Source organism: Sminthopsis crassicaudata, chromosome 1 (genome assembly GCF_048593235.1).
Source record: "Sminthopsis crassicaudata isolate SCR6 chromosome 1, ASM4859323v1, whole genome shotgun sequence".
Lineage (NCBI taxonomy): Eukaryota > Metazoa > Chordata > Mammalia > Dasyuromorphia > Dasyuridae > Sminthopsis > Sminthopsis crassicaudata.
The window spans coordinates 708,654,802-708,679,841 of NC_133617.1; the positions used below are offsets into that span (position 1 = coordinate 708,654,802).

The following is a 25,040-nucleotide window of genomic DNA, read 5'->3' on the forward strand; positions in this document are numbered from 1 at the left end:
TATAGGAATGTAAGTGGTTTAACATTGTTATATCCCTTTTTATTTCTCTTTCCTGTTTATATTTATATGTTTCTCTTGAGTCTTCTATCTGAAAGTCAAATCTTCTATTCTGTTTTGGCCTTTTCATCAGGAATGATTGAAAGATCTTTATTTCATTAAAAATCCATACTCTGTTGCTTTTCCCAAATATACATAATCTTGCTGAGTAGTTGATTCTTAGTTGTAAATCCATCTCCTTTAGCCTCTGAAAGATTACATTCAAAGCTTTTGATCCTTCAGTATAGAAGTTGGTAAATCTTGTGTGACTCTGACTGGTTTCACAATATTTGAATTATTTATTTCTGGATGCTTGCAAGATTTTCTCTAATTTGGAAGCTCTGGGAGCTGCCTATAATTCTTTGGATTTTTCATTTGGGGATCTCTTTAAGAAAATGATCAATTAATTCTTTCAATTTCTATTTTACCTTTTAGCTCTAAGATATCAAAACTATTTTCCTTGATAATTTCTTTAAGTATGATATCCAGATTATTGTTCCATTTGTCCAATTCTGCTTTTTAAGGAATTTTCTTCAGTGAATTTTTTGTGTTCCTTTCACCATTTAACATACTCTGCTTTTTATGGTATTATTTTCCTCAATATTTTTAGTGTTTCCCTTACCAAATTGTTTACTCATTTTCATTATTTCTTCTTCAATCTTCTTTCCCCAATTTTTCCTTTTACCTTTCTTATTTGACATAAAAAGCCCTTTTGAGCTCTTGAAGGATTATGTTTGATCTAAGGCTAATTCACTAAAAATAAAATTTTCTTCTTTTCTTCCTTCCTTCCTTTTATTCCTTCCCCTCCTTCCATCCTTTCTCTTTCTTTCAATTTTCTATCTTTCATTCTTTATTTTCTTACTTTGTATGTAACAGTTTTAACCTTGTGCCATTCTGAATGTTTGTTTGAACTTTCTGGTCACCATAGTAACTTTTTTGTGTTTGTTTATTTTATTTTATTTTATTTTTTATTGTTTGCTAATTTTTCCAGTCTCTCTCTTGACTTTCCACAATACATTACAGTTGGGCTCCCCAGAATGAAGGGCATTTTTGTGTTACTGTTTTCAAAAGCTAGTTTGGAGTGTCTGTAGGTTTTTAGTTATTCCAGGTGATATGATCTAAGAAGATGAATAGTCACTTACCCTCCCCACACCCAGCCAGTGTTCTGTTCTATGAGCAACCACAAGCACTCTTTTCCACCCTTGAACTATAGCCAGGGTTCCTCTTATCCTATGGCCACACTCTGTAGTGTGCTATTACTCCTTCTCACTCTGGAACTGTAACCTAGAACCTTATATTGGCAATGCAAAAAAATTTTGCTCCTAGTATTAGCAAACAATTCCATTGATTCTCCTGATCAGTTATCCAATTCCCTTATTACTTATAGACTGAGAGTGCTGTCTATTCAGTTATACCCATGGCCTGTTGCTGGCTTGCTGGCTTGATGTGCTAGACTGTCCTCTACTTTGATTCCAATCAGAGAAGCTTTTCCTGCCAGTCTTGTAAGTTTATGTGGTCTACAAAATTGTTTTACCCAATTCTTTGGTTATTTCCATTCCTTCAGAATTAATTTTAAGTCATTATTTTAAATTTTTTGTTTTTGTTGTTGTTGGTTTTTTTGTTTTGTTTTGTTTTGTTTTGTTTTGTTGGTCTGTTTGTTTGGTTTTTGTCTTTTTTTTTTTTTTTTTTTTTGAGGGGGGGGAGTGGGATTTGGAAGAGCTCAGGGGAATCCCTGCCTTTGCTCAGCCATCTTAGCTCTACATCCCCTAAGAAATTTATATTTTAATACCTGATCATTTTACCTTTAAGTACTTATAATCAACATAAGCAATAGGTATTTTATGAAGAATTGCAATCTATGGGTCAATATCTTTTATAGACAGAAAGACAGTAAGTCTTTCTTGCAGGACAAAATAATTATAAGTCAATATAGACATGAATATGTAGTGATCTCAGTGTGAAGATACAGCAGATGATTGCATAAGAAAATAAATAAGAAATATTTTAAATATATATATATATATATATATATATATATCAAGAAGAAAACCTTGATAATCAAGGGCAATTCTTGCTTAGAATACAAGTAACTTTGCAAATCTTAGCTCAGTCTCTACATTCTACAGGAAGATTTACTGATTCTTCATTACTATCCTCTTCTCCCAAAATATTTTTTTTTTACATACTGATATATAAATATGCTGTCTTGAATTAACCTCTTGGGAGTAGAGACTTTTACATTTTCTAATGCTAATCACCCAATGCTTAATATCAATTCTAGCATACAGTAGGTACTTAATAAATGCTTGTGAAACCATTGATTATGGAGAAGCTTGAAAGAAAATGAGAAGTAATAGTAATGGGGTGAACTCTGAAACTGCCCCCCTGACATTTTGGGGGAAAGCCAAAGTAGTGAATGTTAGGGGCAATGAGGCACTTCTCTCTCTTTGAGATGTGCCACAGAACCTGTACAATTTTTTAGCAGGTGGACCAGGAGGTAAAAAGGAGCTTGGCCTCTAAGGTAAGAGATTGTTTCTTGTAGGAGTTAAAGGAACTGCTAATAGTTTTTTGATATGGCAAGGGGTGTATCCTCTTGCTAGATACCTTCCTGGGATGCAATACTAATTCCAGAAGGCTCCCTCCTGAGGGTCCACCTACAGAGTTCTGAGTGGGCTGGGCATGAGCAATCCAGGAAGAGAGGCAGAATAAATAGACAGCCTTGAGCAGAACTCTCTCTCGTGCTCTTGATTCCTGATACCCCCACTGAGAGGATGACTGAATAAAGACAGAATGTTTGCACCTCCGACTCAGTCTGTCTCTGTGTGATTCAGGTTGAAGCCCAAAGGCAGGTAAGCTGGCCTAATTGTGTCCACTGAAGAGTGGGCATATAGATCAGATAGAGGGCCCGGATAAGTGGCACCCTATACAGGGACTACGTGACAAAGACCTCACCATTTAGCAAGCAGATCTACAGGGTGAGAAGGGAGACAGAACTCTGCTTTAGTGAGTAGAATGTTCAGTATGGGAAAAACTATAGTGAAGATCTCAGACGGGGAGGTGCTACAGAAAGAAGTTTATAGAATAGTAAAGCAAACAGGATTGGAAATTGATTTAAAAGCAGTCCAAGCATTTGTAGACACTATACAACTTTTCTGTTTGATGGTGCGATTTCATATATATATATATATATAATTTATCTCCTCATTTATCAAATGATTAGAAGGGCTTTAAGATGTGCAAGTCTCAATCCATTAAAAGTAGATAATGAAGGGCAAAAGGGAAATCATAAAACAAAAAACAAATGAGGGTTGTAAACCAACACTCACCAGGACCAGTCACTCCCATAAAATGGAGCAGGCAAAAGTTAGCTGTGGGAAAGAATCAGGAAATAAACAAGAAGACGAAGGAGGTGGATGTGACAAAAAAGGAAGAGGTAGTGAGGAAGAAGTAGGAAGTGGATATGACGGAATAGGATAAGATAAAGGGATAAGAGGAGGAATGAGGAAGTAAATAGAGGGACATATGACCTTGAGAAAAAAAGATGATGATAAGATGAGGAAGGAGAAAGCTAACAGAGGGAAGGTTGTTTCCTTCTCTGAGGCATGGTCTTCTTCTCCATCCCTCACCTTTCTTGAGGAGGTACGTTTCTCAAATGCTCTCTCTGCACCCCCTTGTGGAGGCTTTGGAGATTCCCAGACAAGTTTAGGACAAATGATATAGAAAGCAGCAAAGGCAAGAAACGAGGAAGCAAAAACTTAGCTAGATGCTTGCCCCATGTTTGAAGGCCCATAGGGAAGGATTTGGGCCCCTTTAGTGGAAGGAATTTAAAGAATTGAAAGAGGCAGTGAATACTTATGGGTTGACTCTCCATATGTTAAGGAACTGTTATCTCTCTTAGCTTCTAGCAATATATTAACTCCAAATGATTGGAAGACTATTGCTAAAGTCTGCCTTAAACCTGCAGAAACTTTGCAGACTTGGCAAAATACTTTATGAGAGATACTCAGAGTCACACCCCTTAAGATGATTTCCAAAAAATAGTAGGATCTGGAAGGTATGAAAGAAATGAGGAGCAAATGCAATATGATGCAGCAGTATATGCAGAAAAGGTATACAGCAGGATGCTTATAGTTAAGTACCTACTCAGTGTGAGATAATGGTTCTCTAAACATATACTAATTGATATGATGATGTAATGGTTGCACACACTCAGTTGCTGTAGTGATATGATTAAATTGAGGTATTTAAGAGAGTCTCAGACACAGAAGAAGCTATCAGTCACAGACACAGAGAAGACTTCACAGATTTTAGATTCCATCTTCAACCTCATGGTGGTTCTCCTGCCTTCATCACTTTTCTACCTAAAGACCAAGGTCTATCCAGAGATCCTCCAGAAAGCTAGTCCAGACATTACAAGTAAGAAAAGATTTGCTTTTACCATTCCCTCTATAAACAATGCAGGACCCGATCTGTGTTACCAATGGAAAGTTCTCTCCCAAAGGATGTGTTGTAGCCCCACCTTGTGTCAGGCGTCTGTAGCGCAAGTGTTAGAACCAATTAGGAAGGTGTGGCTTCATGCCATGATACTGCACTATATGGATGATATACTATTATCAATGAGCAGTGGGATAGATCTCTCTCCCCTGCTGAAGGAGACCACAAGTATTCTCATTCAATATAGACTGGTGGTAGTCCCAAAAAAGATTCAACATAACTATCCCATCATTTATCTGGGGGTCCACATGGGGACTTGTATAATTACCAATCAGATACCTAACTTACAATTAGGTAAGGTGAATAATCTGAATCTATTTCAGAAACCAGTTGGACAAATTTAATGATTAAGGATTTGTGCCCCTATTCTGGTTTCTTTAATGCAACCTTTATATGACATTTTAAAAGGATAGTCTTATCTAAACTCCCATTGTAAATGGATCTCCTTCATGAAGGACACAATTTATAAGATCATTGCTATAGCTTCTAACTCTGAAACAGCAAAGTGGGACCCCATGTGTCCCATAGAGATCACTTTAGTAGATCAAACAAGTCCTTTCACAGTATTAATCAAGGCAGTAAAATTTTGGAATATGTATACATGAAAAGACCACAGAAAATATTACCAAACCATATTGAAATTGTGGGAGAACTTGCCTTGAAAAAGGAAAAAGAGCTTCTCATCTAACAGGGAAAGTAAATACCCTTACTGTATTTACCCTTTGAACTGGGATCTAGAGAAGTCATGATAAATACTTATTGGCCATGCGTGTATTGTGCTCAATGGGCTACACTAAGCCAGCATTCTACATGTGTAATTACTCCTTCCCTTGCTGTCCTATATTCTGGTTCAGTCTCCTCATAAGACAATTGTTGATAAGCTTGTGCAAGGTTCAAATGTCTTTACTGATGCCCCTAAGAACTGCAAAGCCTCAATTTATCATGAGCGCTCAAAAGATATTCTGGTGTTGGAGATTCCTTATGAGTCCAACCAGAAAAATGAGCCTCCAGGCCTGTAAGAGATACCCTGAGCCCATTAACATTATATCAGGGGGAGCAGCTAGGTGGTGCAGTGGATAGAGCACCAGCCCTGAATTCAGGAGGAACTGAGTTCAAATCTGGTCTCAGATACTTAACATTTCCTAGCTGTGTGACCCTGGGCAAGTCACTTAACCCCAGCCTGGGGGGGGGAAAGAAATATATATATATATATATATATCAGATAGTTTATATGCTTTCCAAGTGCTGAGATGTGTTGAGGGTGCTGTCTTACAACCTCAGAACTCTTCAACAGCTAACCTTCTTGCTGAATTGCAGCTGATTTTACAGACTATGAAACATCCCATTTACATCCTGCATATACACTTTCACCAATGCTGTGCAAGAGGCATATTTGGTGGTGGACCCTGCTTTACAATGCTCCCTTCTCATGGTTGCCACACCTCCTGAATGTGCCCATGAATTTCTCCACTTTCCCACTAATTTTCTAAGTCCCCTTTATGGCCTCATCTGGGAACAAGCCTCTCAGATAGTGAAGCAGTGTGTTCAGTATGTTCAGTTTCTCCCTCTTCCACCTAGTAAAGGAGCTAATTCCTGGGGTTTATTCCCCAATAATTTGTGGCAAATAGATGTGATGCATGTGGGCCATGTGGCCATCCATGTCTGTATTGACATCTTTTCTAGATTCCTTTGGGCCACAGTGGTCTCCCATGAGAACAGTTCTTCGGTCATTAAACATGTGTATAGTTGCTTCTCCTTTCATGGAATTCCTAATACCATAAAGACCAACAATGGTCCAGTTTATACCTCTAAGCAGATGGACCACCTTCCTCGCCATGTTCACCATTAAACATGTTTCAGGGATTCCCTATAATCCACAGAGTCAGGCTCTAGTGGAATGGACCCATTGTACTCTGGAGGCCACCCTTTTTAAATAGAAAGGGGGAGAAAGTAGACAGAATCCCTGATGACCCACACAAGTGGACGTGGATAAGGCCTTATATACTTACAATTTTCTGTGCCTGAATAGGGATACCAGCCTATCTCCTGGAATGATACATTTGGCACAGTCTTATAGACAGGATAGAAAACTAGGTCCCAACTAGGAAACAGTGCTTCAAGCTCTGGAAAACATTCAAAAGGTCCTTTGGAAGGACGAGGAAAGACATTGGCAAGGTCCATCCTCAATACTTTGGAGAGGGCCAGGATATTTATGTCTTGCAGGTCCTGATGGGGAAGGCTGCTGGATTCCAGAAAGAACAAGGAAAGTTGTCCCTATTAAAACAGGGGCCAAAGAAGAAGAGAAGATGACCAAGAAATTCCTGAGACAGCATCATAGCAGAGAGGTGACTACATTTGCTGGACTGGCTTAGTGATTGGATCCAATATACTTCCTTTCCCATCCCTTTCTATTGTATCCCATAGGCTCTATGTAGCCATTTTTGTATTGCTGTTTCTTTTTCTTTTGCCTACTTTGCTAGGATGCTTTATACATATTCTTAAAAAAATTCTTTAGAGGTGTTTCAGGAAGAGCTTCTCATCTGTCAACCTGAGAACATTCAGTTTTATTAATAAAAAGGGGGGAATTGTAAGGGACAATTAAGCACTGCTCTCTCTTTGAGATGTGCCAAAGAGCCTGTAGGGCCAGGTCAGCTGGTAGGGTGGGCCCAGGAGGTAAAAAGGGGCTTGGCCTCTGAGGCAGAAGATTGTGTCTGGCAGGAGTTAAGGAATTGCTATAGGTTTCTTGAGGTGAGGGGCATGTCCTTTTTCTGGATCTCCTCCTGGGATGCAGCACTAATTCCAGAAGCCTCCCTTCTGAAGCTCTGCCTACGCAGTTCTGAGTGTGCTGGACTTAGACAATCCTGGAGGAGAGGCAGCATAAATAGACAGCTCTGCTCACAGAACTTGCTCTCTTACTTTCTTGAGCTCCTGCACTCTTGTGCTCTTGCTTCCTTGCTACCCTCATTGAGAGGATGACTGAATAAAGACAGAATGTTTGCAGCTGGTCTGTCTCTGAGTGATCTGGGTTGGAGCCCAAAGGCAGGTGAGCTGGCCTAGTCAAGGCCACTGAAGGGTGGGCACATAGATCAGGCAGTGGGCTGGGACAGGTGAGCTCTCAAACTCTCCTGACAGAGACCATCCTTCAGGACAGTTAGGTGGCTTTATTAAGATTAGCCCAGAACTTAAGTGGTCTCATTCAGCTGGAGAACTGAACCAGATATTTATATTGAGTGGATTAGTCCAGGACCACTCCTTTGAATTTAAGTGGTCTCATTCAAATGGAAATCTAGGCTTGGGGGCAATGACAACATTGAAGGAATCTCATTCAATAGAAGCCCCAGTCTCAGATTTCTCATAAAAAAGACAATTTTAAAATCCAAATCTTGAAGAAGTCCAAAGTAAGAATTATGCTTAGTCAAGGGACCTTTCCTCTTGGCACAACTGCTTACCAAGAATCTTGCGTGATATGAAAACATTCTCTTCTCAGTGATAACATTTTGTTATTTCTCTGCCAGGACCTCTTGTCACTCATTAGTCTGTCTTCCTAGCAAAGCTGGCTTCTCAGCCAACAATAAACTTCCCTTTTGATAGTCAGACTTTTCAGGTTCATGAATTCTTTCACATTGGATCTGCATCTCCAACCAAAGAGGAAATTCCCACAACTCTCTGCACTGCCACTAACCACATCATTTTAGTTTTCTGACCTAGAATCCCTGAAAATCTGGATGAGGTAAAGCTTTTTCTTGTTGTTTTATTCTATAGCTGGACACTCAAATACCCAGGAAGATGAGTCATCTGAGCCCTAGGTTTGAGCAGAATTCTCTCAGGGACAACTGTTATGGGAATACCTACGTTCTCTGACAAAAATCCCCTTATTCAGAGAGCATTTTGTCATCTCTCCATCTCTAGAGACATCTTCAGATGGATGAGACACTATAAAAAAGGGGAAACTAAGGCTTTTACTAAATGGGACAAAACACCTCTTTTTCTCAAGGATCCTTCCTTAGGCAGAAACAAATCCAGCTTGAAAGATCTCAAATCTAAAAAGCTTAAATTAAAACAGCATTATAGTATGCTACTTAAATTTGCTGGAAGGAAATCAAACTCCCTTTTTCCAGCCCCTTTAGGAACAAGGGAGCCCTCTCTGCATCTCTATGCAGTCCCTACCAGGAGGTTTCTAAATCCCTTCTAGAACTGGACCTTCTATCTTTGACCCTATCTCTCTCAAGTGAACCTAATCCTGGGATTTTCAGTTTTTTTCTCCTTCTCAGGATACTGATTTTTAACCTCTGAACCCTGGGGGAAAAAAAAAAAAAAAAAAAAAAAAAAAAAAAAAAGATTATCCGGGAAAGACAGAGCAGAGATGCCTCTTTCAATGTCAAATCCCTCCCAGAAAGAGAAGAAACCTGGCCATTGTTCTGGGGATCCCACCAGCTTTTTGAGGGGGCCCTCCTTGAAGAGTCCTGGGGAGACATTAATATTGAACAATCTGTTCCAGATATACGGAGGAAGTTGCAGAAGTCATATTTGGTTCTTCAAACTTTTCCCTTAAAAACAACTGTTGGACTCTTTAATGATAGGGATCACAAGGCAGCCAAAAAGAGAGGCCATGGAATTAAATCGAGATTTGGGGAAAAGTGCCTACTCTTGTCTGCTATTTCAGGGACCCACAGAGGCCTGTGCTTTAAATTCCCCAGTCCTTGTCCTGAATTCAGGCAGGAGTAGCACTGGAGGAGGGACTGCCTACAGGGGATGAGCTATCTCCCCAATGCCTTGCCCTCCAGCATGAATTTGGGGCTTAGTCAAGTTCCCCCTCACTCTACCAGGATCGCCCAACATTCCCTGGCCGGAAAGACCATTGAATTTCTTTTTGCTATGGGAGGGGCTTCTCCTTCACTCTCATTCAGCAACTGATCTCTCTTAACCCTCCCTCATAGAGTGGGGACTGCAGGGGAACTCAAGAGCTGTTTTGAGACCTCTCCTCTGCCTTCAATAGCTTGGTGACCTGTCATTTAAAAGCTTGTTTATTATTCCCTCCTACCCTGCTCCCTTATTGGGGCGTGATTTAATGGTGACATTCGGGACCTAATTTTCTCTTTTCAGACCTCCAGAGAAATGTTTTACGCATGAACTTTTAGTTACAGAGTTAAGAGATTTTGAGAAGCTTAACTGCAGGCTTATCTTGATCTGCAGTCCTGACAGGCAGAGCCATGCCCTGGGTGATCCCAGACTGATTGTCTATTCTCTAGTCTCAAGTGCTACAGGGTCTCCTTGCCCAAAGCCCACATTGCCTACCAGTCCATCAATCTCACCCCCACTCTTGCTCTCTAACAGAGGAAAGAAAACATATCATGTTAGCCTGGAAGGTCCTGCCTTAAATAAAAAGCTATGCACTTTCCTGGGCACAGATGGGGCGAGCTTTCTTGAAAATGGGGAAAGAAAGGCATGATATTCTGTGGTGACTCCCAATGTCTAAAGCCTAAAAGCTAAACTATTGCTTTGGGACTTCTGCCCAAAAGGCTGAACACATTGCCCTAACCAGAGCTTTGGAACAGGGAAGGGAATGAGAGTGAACATCTATACTTTTCATGCTCAAGGGGCTATATAGAGCTAGAAGGGTCTATAACAACAAAGAATTCTCCCATTAAACAGGCAGGAAATATTCTACAGCTATTGCAAGCTGTCCATGAACCCAGGGAGGTTTCAGTCATATTTTGTAAAGGACACCAGAAGGGAAATTCTCTTCAGGCTAAGGGAAATAGGCTTGCAGATTCAGCTGCTAAAGCTGCTGCCTGTTTACCCCTGACCATGGCATCTTTAATTCCCCAGCTCCCTGATTCTTATACTTATATTTTATATTATATATTATACATATATTTCCTATAATTCACAAGGAAAAAACCCTTGCAGAAGAAAGGGGGTACATCCTTTCTTCCTCTGGCTGGTTTCAAATGCCCTCAGACCACCTTTTAATCCAAGAGGCAAGTCAGTGGAAATTGATCTTTGGTCTTCTTCAGACCACACACCTGGGAAGAAAGCCTCTGATTGGGATCCTGTCCCACCTGTAATTCTCTCCACTTGGTGCTTAATCCCTTTTAAGCACTTATGGGTCTTGCACTCTAGACTACTTAAGTGCTCCTTTCACTATATACAATGCAAGTACCTCAAACAGCCTCCACCCCTTCAAGGAGACAAAAGCTGGGATTTAGGGGAAATGTTCTTTGGTTCTTAAGGAAAGGCACAGCAATGCTAGTCCCCTGGTGGGATACCAAGAGAGTATCCTTTCCAACCTTACTGCCACAATCAACCAATTGGCCAATGAAACTGCTTTCAATTTTGAATGCTTTTCCCTCCAGGACTGAGAAGGCTCTGAAGGCATAGAGGCACTTGCTAAACATGCCTAAGCTCCTTGGAAAAAAAAAACAAATAGTCCAGATTTTACTTCTTAGGTTTTTCAGAGTCCTCCTGTGAGCACTGTGGAGGAAGAAGGATAAAACTGTCTACATCCTTCTTTCTTTCTCTATGCTCCTAGCATTTTCTCTCCTACTTTTCTTGATTAGCATTCTATGTCCTTGCCAGCAATTAACTCCTTAGCAATCTACAGCCCATGCCAGTAACTAACTCCTTCTCAGCCTTTCAGCTAGGGAGCTCCATGGGCAGTGGGGGCGTTCAGCATTGTTGGGTGGGCTATCAGTATTCTTAAGGCTGCTCACAGATGGAACCTGATGCATTTTTTGCAAAAGGCCCCATTCTCAAACGTCACTATCTCAACCCTAGATGACACCCCACTTTTAATCTGCTCCTGAGATTTGTTTCTTCTAGGCTTCAAACTAGGAATTTTCAACTGCTCCTCCAGCCTGGAGATCATGGAATGACTATCTGTGACACACAATACTCCTTGGATGCTGCTGCTGCTGCTGTCATCCTTTCCTGGCATGAACCCCCAGTGAACTCAGGGACATCTCTATGACCCTTGCCAGCTTGAGGCAATTACAGAGGGAAAGACCTTTGCCCCTTTACTCCAAATGAATTTGAGGGTGACTGCTTGAAGGGGAAAATGACAGGGGTGAACCCTGAAACTTTCCCCCTAACTTTTTTGGGGGGAAGTTATGGGGGTGAGCTCTGAAACTCTCCTGACAGAGACCCATTCTTCAGGGTAGTTAAGGTTTCATTAAGATTAGCCCAGAACTTAAGTGGTCTCATTTAGTTGGAGATCTGGACCTGATATTTCTATTGAGGGGATTAACCCAGGACCACTCCTAGTAACTTGAATTTAAGTGGTCTCATTCAATTGGAAATGTAGTCCTGGAGGCAGTAACTTCCTAGCCTTACCCTAGGATCATAGAATTAACATATCTATAATTGAAAGCTGTACAAGTGTATCTCCTTGCTTCAGTCTCTTTACTGGATTCTTAGAATTCAGTCCTCTTCGAAATGGCTTTACATTGCTTTCATTAAACTTTGCCCTTTGACTTGGAGATGGGTTCAAGCCTTCAGATTCTTTTGAGACATCTTGTGACATCAGTATGAGACTTTTAAGATCCCTCATTCTCAACCTCAACAGCAAATTTTCTTAGATTTTCTCCAATATCTCCTGGGCTGAATCCATCCTCTATCTTAGCTAGCCCATTTCCATCTTTGCTTTCTCCAACTGTTTCTCTTTCAGGGTTTACTTGAGTAGAGAGGGAGTTCCTGGGCTGAATCCAGAGAACTCTCTGGAAGATACCTGCTGAAGGAGACACCTATCACAAATAGGAAATATTCCAGAATGATCCCCCAAACTGTGTGGGACAGTAGTATTCACAAAAACAATCAGAGACTCTAGGAGTAAGAAAAAGCAAAAAAGAGGTTGTATTACAGCTGGTGACAAAGGGAATCTTCCATCTGACAAGATGTTTGTCATTGAAGGAAGGGAAAAGCATAACTTCTAAACATAAGATTAAATAGCCTGAATGAAGAAGCTCCTACAGCCTCCACTCTCCCAGGCTGGCCTTTTCTCCCATTGTGTGGGAGAGTTCAGGCTTGCATTCTAATTATGGAAATCTAACCCAGAAACAAATGAATATAAGTCAATAATAATAAACTCTAATTTAAGTTTCTCTAGAGAACTGATATACAAGCAGATATAGAATTCAAAGCCAATATCATCTTTAAAAGAAATACTTAAATGCTACTTAAGAGATAGTAGGAAAACAGAAGGAGATAATACTTACAATTTTTAGCTATAGCTTCATATGTTATTCTAAAGTCTTGTCACAATTAAAATATAGTTTAAGGTTATATTCCCATGAGATCATCTTCAATCAGTTTTCTTCACAATCATTAGGAGAAAGCCTAAATAAGTAGGGGGAATATCCTTGATGAGATTTCAGGATCACAAGACTACAAGAAGGAGGACTCTATTTTCTGCAATCCTCTTGATTTCCCAAATTTTTAAATATAAAAATTATGTGCAAGAGATAAAGCAATTATAGCTATGTTCTATCTAGGACATCTAGAATCCAATGGAATAAAAACACAATGAATTACCAAGAGGCCAGGTTAATAATCCCTAAACCCTAATGTGATCATTGAATATCCATGTCCTCAATATCCAAGATGCTATGGCAGCAGGACTACAAAAGCCATCCCCCAGGTTTGCAGCTGAATTCAAGTTTATGGCCTTCCTTCCAATGCTATAGAAAACAAAACACAAAAGCAAACAAAAATAAACCAAACAAAACAAAAACAGTTCTGTTGTATTCTGCTGCAGTTCCACCATATCTTAAGAATTATGCTCAATTATAGACACAACCTTTTAAAACTGTAAACTGGAAAATACTCAGAGGCAAGCCATATGATTATGGAAAGATTTACCTCTGTACTATTTGTTAATCAAAGGAAGTGGTGAGGTTTATTCTAGAGAAGCAAACACTTAAGAGAGGGTTTGTGATCATTATCTTGAGTATGTGAAAAAGTTTCTACTTTCAAAGGGAAATAGATGTCTGCTGCTTGAGTTTTCAAGGATTGGGAGCAGTGGGAAGAAGAAGTAGAAAGATTTAAGCTTGATTAAGAAAAAAAAAAAAAAAAAAAAACTTTAACAATTGAAACTAGTCAGAAATGGAATGGGCTGCCTCTAAAGGTAGTGAGCTCTCCCTTTCCTGGTGGTGTTCAGACAAAGGCTGTATAATTATTTCTTGAGTATGTTATACAAAGTTTCTCTATCCTAGCCCCCATATGGACAGGTTGTGTAAAGGGCTGAAACTCTTGAGTTAATACACTGAGGTTGTACAATTGAGCACTTGAGGCTAATTATGGATTGGATGATACTCTTTAAGAATATGTTTGGAAAATGACCCTTCCTACTATTTTGTGCTGGTCCAATCTTTTGGTGTATACAGAGAATTGTGGGGGGGATTAGGGGGGTGGAGTGAGACTAGCCAGGGTCACTTCTGGGAGGGAGAGGTGAGGTAAACAGAAATCCTACTTGTCCATCCCCTTGACTTCTACCTCTAAAGACCAAGAATAAAGACTTTTGCTTATCCTGACTCCAGCTGATTCTAAGGTATTCAAGGGTGCTAACGGGATCATCACAGGTTGGAATAGAAAAACTGCTAATTTCTCTCCCAATTCTGATATTCTCTGATTCTGTGAATATGCCTATACTTTCAAAATGCCTCCACCCTCAATTGCAACTTGTAAAAGTTTGAATATTACACTAAGCACTTGTCTAGTTTGCTGCCAGAAGACAATTAGAGGAGATGGTGCTCATCTAAACTACAAGTTTAATAAAATAAAGAATGCAAATGATAACATAATTTATATTTCAAATCATTAAGTACAAGATATTTGTAGGTACCTGCTAACCAATGACAATATTTTTTCAAGACACTATTTAGAAATTCAAGTTTGCTTTATCAACCAGTTAAATATTTGATAAAGTCCTTCTTCTAAACATTTATCTTGACCAAAATCTTCAAGTATATGATGAGTCACTGAATACCAGTTGTTCTCAGTTTCTGCTGAGATTGAAATTTAAAAAATAAAAAGAGTCAGCATGAGGGAGGAAAACACTGAAGCTAGGAAGAAAAAAAAAAAAAAAAAAAAAAACCTGGCAAACTTTGGGACACATGTCAGATGATAATGTACAATTGCACCAACAGGTGATACCCAGCATGCCAATATCTGGCTACCATTTGGTGACTGCAACTCAGCTTCCTGCTGATACTTCCTGGCTTTTTATCCATTTTTTGTGTCCTTCCTCTTCAATCTTCATTTAGGCAGCAATGGTTGGCTAAGAGGTGTTCTGACTGCTATGTCATTGCCAAAGCTAGGTACATATCTCAGCCAAGATATTTCCAATGAAAGGGGACAGATGGTAGGAAAAGTGCCAGGGGTTGGGAAGCCCTGGGAAGGATAATCAAAGAGAAACTGTAAATTTTCCTGCCTGCAAATTTTAAATTTTAAGGAAAATGGCAAACTGTTCTTTGATGATTAGTTTCAGTATGTGTATGTGTGTGCGTGTGTGTGTGTGGGTGTGTGTGTGATGTTAGAGACTTAAGAATCCCCATAGAATTTATTTTAAGGAAAACAATGAAAAAAGTTATGATTTTTCCCTGATATTTACTAACTTTCTTTTTCATCACATATTCTCTCCCTCTTTATATTACTTTTAAAAACTACACCCAATCCTATCCCACCCTTTTCCTCAGAGGAGTCTGATTCTTCTACCTTTCCTCTCAAGCCATCCCTTCACATGGAGACATTTCTGGGGAAATTGAATTGAATTGTAGATTACTAATTGTAACCTACTGAGTTCACCCTCTCTTTGGAATTATCCTATTTCTTTTTTAAATTTTAATTTTTTTTCCAACCAAAATGTATTTTATATCCTTCCCATCTATCCCCACTGGGGGAAAATAAGAGAATACCAATTTTAACAAATTTTTATAATCAGGCAAGACAAATTTCTATATTGGTCATATCAAAAAAAAATAAATGTTTATTGTAAAGACTGATTCCATCAACTTTGTATCAAGAGGTACATGCTTTAACATTGATTTTCTGTCATTACATACAGGATGTGATCTAGCCACCCATGAATAGTGAGGAGTGACTAACAAATGATTCCAGGCACAGTATTAAGAGATACTGGGAAGATGGAGAATACTCATAGGCAGAAGGGACCTTTTCCATCATCCTACATTAAAAAAAAAAAAAAAAAAAAAAGCAGCCTCAACTGTCAGAGCTTTTATCTCCAAGCCAGATCAGATCTGGATTACACAAGTGATAAATCTTGTGATTGTTTTCTAATTCTGATACAGAATCATCTTTTGTTGTAATATAGAGTGTTCAGATGAAAGATGGTATGGCCATAAGTAGTTATTTAAACTTCTCTAGAAGTCAGTTTCTTCATTTATAAAATAAAAGGGCTATATACTAGATGTCAATGTAGTTCAAGGACAAGAAATTATGGATTCTGGGGTTATCTTCACAATCTTGTCTTTCTTAGTTGGTCTTATCCTTATTATCCTTAATACCTTTTCTCCAATTATTTTCTTCATTCTCCCATTTTACTAAAACTAAGATATTCACTTCATTGTCAAGATGTTCACTATAAAATGAAATTATTCATCCTTAACTTTTCCGCACCCTTCAAAAAAACCTCTTCTACCCATTCATCAACATCTTGTTTTCTCCAAAACTTATTCTATAGGGAAAACCTCCAGAGGAAGACCTCATCCAAATTTCCTGCTCAAAACATGAAGGCCTCTTTAACACCAGAACCTTTGCAGTTCATAAGAATCATTAGATTGGCAGCTAAGTTTAGTCAAGGGCATAGATCAAAAGCTTGTGCTCATAAGGTCAGTAAGAGGAGTAAGTATTTATTCCTACATTAGCCAGTATGGAGGCAAGGATACTCAGAGGAAATATAATTCCTTTTAGTTTAGTAACAGTAGTGAATGGTAAAAAACAAATAATTCATTTGGAAATGTACCTATTTTTGGTAAATATCTTTGAGGGTATCCTTGAATTACATGCAATGAAAGGTATGGCTAGAGGAAGAATGATAGTTTCCCATTGTTTCAGAATACTGTTTTGAAAATTAAATGTACTTACTTTAATTAAAGATAGTTAGAAAAAAATGGAATAGAATGAGATGGGATGGAATAAGATAGAATGGAAATGCATTTACCTTATGATTTCTGTGGGAAATGGAAAGAAATTCTGATGAGGAAACTCCCTCTATTAAAGTAGGTCACCTACCAGGTAATTTACAGTGTAAGAGAGTTTTCTGGAGGTACTGGAAAGTTAAATAATTTGCCATGGTCATATGTGTGTGTTTTAGATAGGATTTAAGATCTTTCTGACTGAGACTGGCTCTCTCTTTGTTATGCCATAAAAATCCTGTTGTTCAGTAATTTCAATCACATCTGACTCTTTCTGATCCCATTTGGGGTTTTATTGGCAAAGATGCTAGAGTGGTTTGCTATTTCCTTTTCCACCTCATTTTTCTGACCTGACAAACTTAGGCAAACAGGATTAAATGACTTGTCCAAGGGTTTCATAATAAGTATCTGAGGACAAATTTGAACTCAGGAAGATGTCTTCCTGATTTCAGGCCCATTGCTCTATCTATGTGCCATCTACTTGCCCATGTCACAAAATAGCAACTGTAAAAAACAAAAACAAAACAAACTATTAAGTCATACCAGCAGCTTGTCTAAGACAAAAATCTGTAAATGACCAGAATCATTTTTTTCCACCCTTCTCACCTTTCCTACAAATTTAATGGTCTTGTCTATATTACATGGCAGAAAAATATTAATTAAGCACATACAATGTAAAGGTGATTGAACTAAGCACTCTACATTTGAATTAAACAAGAAAAATAAATGTAACTTAAATATTTCCAATATTTGTGGATTACAGTATCATGCAAGAAAAAACAAAGCAAGATTGTAGCTTTAGGTTTTTTGTTAATATTTGTGTGTTTATGTCATTTAGGCCTACCAAAGGATAAAAAAAAAATGATTTTTTCCCAGTTTCCTATGTTTTTTTCAACAGCAAAAAGGGATATTATAAAAAAAATGCTAATATTAAAGATTATTGAAGAATACATGACAAATATTGTTCATATTTTCTAGAAAATGCTTAATTACCCATAAATATCTGTATCTTTTTTATGGTACTCATATTTTTGTCTTTTTTGTCTAATTTTGCTTGAAAGAAGATATTCATATTGCCTTATTAATCATTGTGTTGTCCAGTGCATCTTACATAGGACCTTGTACAAACCAGATAAATTTAATAATAATAATAATATCTAACATTTATGTAGTACTTGAAGCATTGCAAGGTGTTTTTCAAATATTATATTCTTATATCCTCACAAAAACTTTGGAAGGCATTACAGACAATAAAAATGAGGTAGGGGAGAAGTCTGGAGAAGTCCAATAATGACTTGGCTAAAATTAAACAGCTAAACTATGTCTGAGGCTGAATTTGAACTCAGTTCCTCCTGCCTTCAAGTCCAGACCTTTATAAATTATGTCACCTGGCCACCTTCCAGATATTAAATCTATGTTTACTGAAGGAGAAATTATACTATTGAATGCACCTATAATAAGGAAGACTTAAATTTTATTGCCTCAGTTTACTGATCTGAAAACAGGAATAATATAGGCATCTACCTCACAGGTAGTTAAGAAGATCCAGTGAAACAAAATTACAAATATCTTCACAAACCTCTATGTGCTAGCTATTATGACTAAGGGAAAACTAGTTTTTTTTGTTTTTGTTTTTGTTTTTTTTTTTTGGTAGAATAACAATACAGAAATATACTGATTGCTGAAACTAAAATCAATAGAATTGATGATTTAGAAGGTACTTCAGCATCTTGTACCCTCTCTTGGTCATCATTACAAACAGGTAATGATAAGAAGCCAGTTACTTTAAAAACACACAGACAGACACAGGCATACACATACACACACAAAAAAAGCACAAACAAACCAAACAACAACCCACCAATTAATAGGATAGCAAATAACAAAGATAGTTAACTCTCTTTTTTTAAATCAACATCATTCTTTTGTCCTTTGCTAAAGACTTACTCATATGACTCACTGTAATAAGGAGGTAACCCTAGGTTACCATGCCAGTGGAGCATAAACTCTGGTAAATTCTACCAAATTAGGAAATGATTAGCAAATGGATAGCTATATGATATCATTATTATTATTAATTTGATTATTGTTCCATCATCAACATCTCAAAAGCACTCGATATACATTATCTCAATTAATCCTTAAAAATCCTATTTTATAGGATACAGATGAGGAAACTGAGGCAGAGAGACATTAAATAACTTGACTAGGGATGGGGTGGTAAGATTCAAATTCATGTTTTCTATATTCCATGTCTTTCACTCTATTCACTAAGGGAGTTCAGCATCTTTGTTATAGTAATCATATAATTATGCTTAATATAGGTTAAAGATACTGATACAGAACTCGACACAGGTTGCAGTCAGTGGGAAAATCATTTCACACTGCAACTATCAAAGAATTAGAGAAAGCATTCAAAGATACATGACCTCTTCATGTACTTTATAGACTCAATAATGATTGTCAACTCTGAAGAGATAGACAGACTGAAAAGATCTTCCCCCTATTGGTTGTGTTCTTGTTCAGCAAGACGTGTCCCTGCTCCATTTTCTGTAAAATCTAGTAAATTCAATTTAGTCATTCAATTTGTCTCCAGCCAAGCTTCCTTCTGTCAGTTAGGCAGACATTTCAATGCAGGACATATAGAGAAACAGAAGGACAAAGAGAATAAGATTACCTGTACATTTTCGATCTGTATCTTCTTTTTTGGACCCACTAATTGTCAATTTGCAGTTGAAGTTTTCCTCCCAATACTCTGCAAACCACACATTTCTTCTGTTATTCTCTAGTGTACGTGATGTAAAGTATGTATCAAAACCTAAAGGGGATAAAGTGGAAAGCTTGATGAAAATGGAAACATGATTAACATTCAGAGCTAGAAATACTATGCACGGCCAGTATTTGCTTTGTTTTTATTGTTAATTACAAGATATTCTCTCCACATTAATCAAAAACTAAGAGAGAAAATTATTTGTCTCACATAACTGAGAAGATGGAAATATAAATGTCTCAACTGAACAACCTGACAATTTAAAAAATACATGGCAAATATATGATAATTACAGTTGCAGAAACAAGGTAAGAAAAGAGAAAATCTGTAGAAGGTAAAATCCTTCCAAAATAACCTCCCATAATGAAACACTTAAAGTTCCTAGGTTAATACTTTTATTCCTTGCCACTCACTACAATCTGCAAGCACATAAAACCCAATGGTCTGTGTTCCACACATTACTCATGGGGGCAACCCAGTCCAAACCCCACTCCCACCTCTAACATTTCATAAGATAGAAAACACTCATCCTCCTGAACCTTGTCTAGGAAAAGAATTGCTGCTATGTGAGGGAAGAAACCATGAAAAATCAGAGCTAACAAAAAGGGAAATAGTATCCATGTGCAAGTGAAGAGGAATGAGACCCAAGCATAATTGATTCTCTTCCAATAGAGTTGATACAGGGCTTCCATAAACTGCAATGTAAAAAGACTTTACATACATGGCATCAAGGATCTGAGCAGGAAAACACATGCATGCAGAAAAACAGACAAAATATTGGAAATACAACACAAAACCTGAAAGAGAAAGTCCAAGAGTAGAACTCAATTGAGACTTTAAAAAAAATTGAAAAGAAAAGAAAAGATCAAGAATCCTGAAAAGATTATAATAAAATAAGCAAGTTTACTTTAAAGGAAAGCAAATTTTTAAAAATCCCATGGGATAAAAAAGGTTTTAATAATAATGATAATAGATAACAATTTAATAATAATAAGGTATTCTTTAGATAAAAATAATTAGCATTTACATAGCAATGTAAGTTTTGCAAAGTTTTTAAAAAAATGTTATCTCATTAAATTCTCACAAATACTCTAGGAAGTAGATTTTTTTAAAAAACCCTCATTTTATAGATGATAAACTGAAGCAGAAAGAGGTTAAGTTGTCCAGAATCACACAACTAACAAATCCCTGAGACCAGATTTGAAATCATGTCTTAGTAGCTCCAGCTCTACTCAATTAATTTACCATGCCATCTAACTTCCTGTTCTCTCTATAAAGATAAAAACTGATAATAATAACAAAAATATACTGAGAGAAGTAACATGATACAATAATGATACAGCATTGAGCCTGGTAGGGGATAGCTTTGTGGTCATTCAAGTGAAAAAAATATAACTAAAATAAGAAAAGAGCTGGAAATGGGCTCTCTTTTGATTGGATGTGGACAGGGAAAAGCAGTACTTCAGCCTTTTGATATATGGGAGAATCTGAGGGGGATCAAGGGAGGGATCAGGATGGAGAAAGATGGAAGGGGATTTTTTTGGCTTTAAAAAGAAGAAATGAAAGGGTGGCATTTAAGTATGTCATTCCTTTTGGTGGGATGAAGGCAGAAAAAAAAGGAGTTTATAATGGACTTCATATTGAAGAAATAGTAACCTTAGGAGAAAAGCTTTAAGGAAGAGTTGTTATCCACATGACTGAATTACCACAATAAATTATATAACCATTTGAAGATAACTAGTATCCAGGGTTGTAGGAAAGGACTGTATTCTTCAAAATCTTATATTTCTAAAAGTGACAAAACACTTCCCTTCTCCTCCCCAAGAAAGAAATGAGAGGAGAAGAAAGGAGACAAGAGAAGAGAGAAGGGGACAGGATAAGAGGAGAGGAGAGGAGAAGAAATAGCAAAACCACTCAGGATAAAGCAGATAAATAGGAATGAGTAAGAGAATATGCTAGAGAAATATAGAACTATGGGAATATACAATTAGAATGAGCAAAACAAATCCTAGGGGGAAAGTACTGAAGACAAATAGGTTTCCCTGAAAGGAAAAATTATATTTGAAACCATATGAAAGCCTGTACCAAATCATTACGATTAAGGGAAATGCTAGTCAAAAAAAGTTTGAGGTTTCACCTTATACCCAGCAAATCAGCAAAGATGTAAAACAGGAGAAAAGTTAATATTCTCAACTAAGTAAGGAGTCAGGAAAATTCATTTTTCTGATTTCAAATCTGGCGGCAAATACTTTCTAGTTCTGTGAACCTGACCAAATTACTTAATCCTATTTGCCACAGTTTATTCATCTGTAAAGTAAACTGGAGAAGGAAAGGGCAAACCACTCCAATATCTCTGTCAAGAAAATCATAAATGGCTCCACAAAGAATCATAAAGGACTGAAAGTGACTGAAAAACACAAACAAAAGCCAACATACTCTACATCCAATCTGTGACCTATACCTTCATACCAATGTAGTCCTCAGTCTATATCCTAGTGTATGGTGAAGTGAAAACACTCAGTCTCTATTACCTAACTCAATTAATTGGTCACTGGTTATTAAAGATGTACATATGTAATGCCTTTTAACTTCTGGTATGCCTTAGATATGACCCTGTGTTTTCAATTTGAATTTCATCCAGTCTGCCACTGGTGCTTTCCTCCTTTCCTATTTGACTATTTCCCAAGAATGGAACTCCCTTATATCATTATCTCTTTCCCTAATTGTTTGGCTTTCCTTTATAAAAATATAAACAACTTGAGGACAGAGAACTTCTCTAAGTCTTTGTACACTCAGTTTTTAGTGCAGGGCCTGGAACCAAAAATGTGCCTTATAAATTATTATTTTTCCATTTATTTATCTATATTTGAGGGACTGTGTTTGAAGGATAGAAACCATAACATACAATTGATGGAATTGTGTACTGGCTCAACTCAATTCCAGAAAATAATCTGCAATTATACTTTTAAAAAATATTACTGTCATACTTTTGGTTCAAATATTCTATTGCTGGGTATATGTACAATGGAGATCAAAAACAAAGCAAAAGGTCACATATTTATTAAAATTTTCATATCAGTTTGATGTATTTTTTTAAAAAAATAGGAATAGAGTAGATGCTCATTTGTTAAGAAAAGGTTAAATAAACAATAATAAATGAATGGTATTATATAACAATATAATTTATGAATAATAAATATTAAAAAATCAGATAAGCATTGGGAAGCATATGAACTGATACAATTTGAAATAGAACTAGGGAAATGTATGCATAATGTCTATACCAACATAAATAGGATATAGAAATATCAAAACTGAAACTTCCCATAAGAAATTATCAGATAAAGAGTTGATAAAGTGAACTTCTCTCCCTTCATTGCAGAGATGGGAGAGTTATGATGAAGGGCACAATGTTGGCCACAACTGGTAGGTCTGATCAACTTTGCTAAATATAATTTTTTTTTTCCTTCTCTTTTAAATTTTTGGTAAATATTTACTAAAATATATGTCTCACTGAGTAGGGGAAAGGGAAATGTATAACCAGAAAGGAAAGAATATAAAGATATGATATAAAGGATAAAATGAAAGGCTATAAAACAAAAGATATAAAATAAATTTAAATTAAAAAGTAAAAGCATAAGGGGGTAAAAATACAAAAGAGAAACAATGATTAGATGCCAACTAATTCGAATAACAAATGTGACAGGATTAAGGTAATACAATGAAAGAAAATGATAAGATCATTTTTTTTAAAAATCCTGCAAAATCGATTGTAGTGCAAGAAACCTATCTAAAAAATACTAAGTAAAACTGAAAGTCTGGAACATTTTACATTAAATGAATAAAAAAAAAAGTTATTATGCTATCAAATATATGGCCCAAAAATGCCATCTCAAGGGAGATTTTTAAAAATGGCATTAAATTTAGGGATACCAAAAATTAAAAAAATATCTTTATTAAATTGATATGCACCAAGTGGCACAAATATCAAGACTTATGAAAATCCAATTATGGTTGCATACATAATTACGAATTGCCCAAAAAACAGACAGAAAAAAATAATCAAAGGAGACTCAGAAATAGATAATTCCTCTTTCAGAGATAAATAAAAAACATAAGAAAAAACAAAAATACAAAATTAAACAGTGTTAGAGAAGCAATAATTATTTTCTGTTAGGAAATTTTGAATATCTATTTTCAGTATTACATGGTGCCCTTACAAAAGCAAATTGCATATTAGAACAAAGTAAAAATAATTAATTCAAAAGAGATAAAAAGGTTGAATATTTACTGTACTTTAATATTACCATGATAATGATCATCAATTCAGGGAAAATAAACAACATATAGATCCAAATGGAAACTTAATTATGATGCATTAAATGATAATAAGGTCAAAGAACAAATCATAAAATTATATGAAATTTTTTCTGAATGATCTGAAAAGTTATAGATACACTAATAAGATTTGCCGCTTTTTCCCTTTTATTCTTCCTCTTAAAAAGTATTTCTCATATAAGGAAAGACTATCATAGGATTGGGGGATAGGTATAGGAGGAAATCTAGGCAATACAAGAACAACAAAAAAATATCAAAGAAGTTACAGCTCCTAGTGGCAAAAGACAGGAAGAATGTTTCTATATATGACAAAATATTCTTATCAACAGTTTTATGTTATTAAAAATAACTTGAAATGAAGTGTGTGACTTTAGCTTAGGAAATAACTGAACAAACTGTGGTATATGAGAGCAACTTATTACATAATAATAAATAAGTAATATCAGGAAACTTTGAAAAAACTTGAAGACATGTTGAACTGATAAAAAGTGAAAGAAACAGAAATAAAAATGTACAAAATTATAGTAATAAGGATATTACAAATAAATATTTATTACAAAGTCAATTGTTCTGAAAATTTAAAGATGACCCCTGGCCTCAGAGATAAGATGAGGAAATCTATTTTTGTGCTTTCCTCAACTAAAAGGAGGACTATGGTTATATATGGTTATAAATGGTGTCAGATGCACATTGCTGGCTGTTTTGGTCATTTTTTTTTCTGAACTATTTTTCTTAGATATGAAAGAAATGTAGAATCAAGAATGGGGGGAGGTGATGGTGGATATCATGGTGATATAAAGACAGAAATGAAAGGTATCTAGAAAATATTATTATTGTTCAGCTTAGAAAGCAAGAATATAACAACACAAACTTCCTAGTGCTTAACTCTAATCAAATCATGCTGAATGGTTCTTGTAGTTTAAAAATGTGGTTTACATGATGAAACTTGTGCACCTGACTTTGGCTAACATCCAATCATTATCATGACATGCATTATTGCTGTAGTGTTATAGCAGCAATAAATAGTAAACACTCATACCCTCAAATATGTGAAACATAATTTATGAATGCTATCTTTTATGCCCCTTTTTCTATAGTAATCAATTTTTATTTCATACCATATGCTGATTGATGATTCCATAGAAGGCTTGAGAAAGAGTAATATTCAATCTTATTTAAATCCACAGAGTTCATGCAGGGGCTGCAGGTAGATTATGGCTAGCACAAGGTTAATTCCATCACTTGTGATTAGA

At 36.6% G+C, this 25,040-nt stretch overlaps 1 protein-coding gene across 2 annotated transcripts in view; it reads right to left on the minus strand.

Moving 5' to 3' along the window:
• Positions 1-25,040, minus strand: part of GRM7 (glutamate metabotropic receptor 7) — a 1,106,888-nt gene that overhangs the window by 443,604 nt on the left and 638,244 nt on the right. For both annotated transcript variants that reach the window (XM_074284035.1, XM_074284034.1), the window contains exon 5: positions 19,357-19,497. In XM_074284035.1, the coding sequence (XP_074140136.1) occupies positions 19,357-19,497 (141 nt within the window). The remainder of the gene's footprint in view (positions 1-19,356; positions 19,498-25,040) is intronic.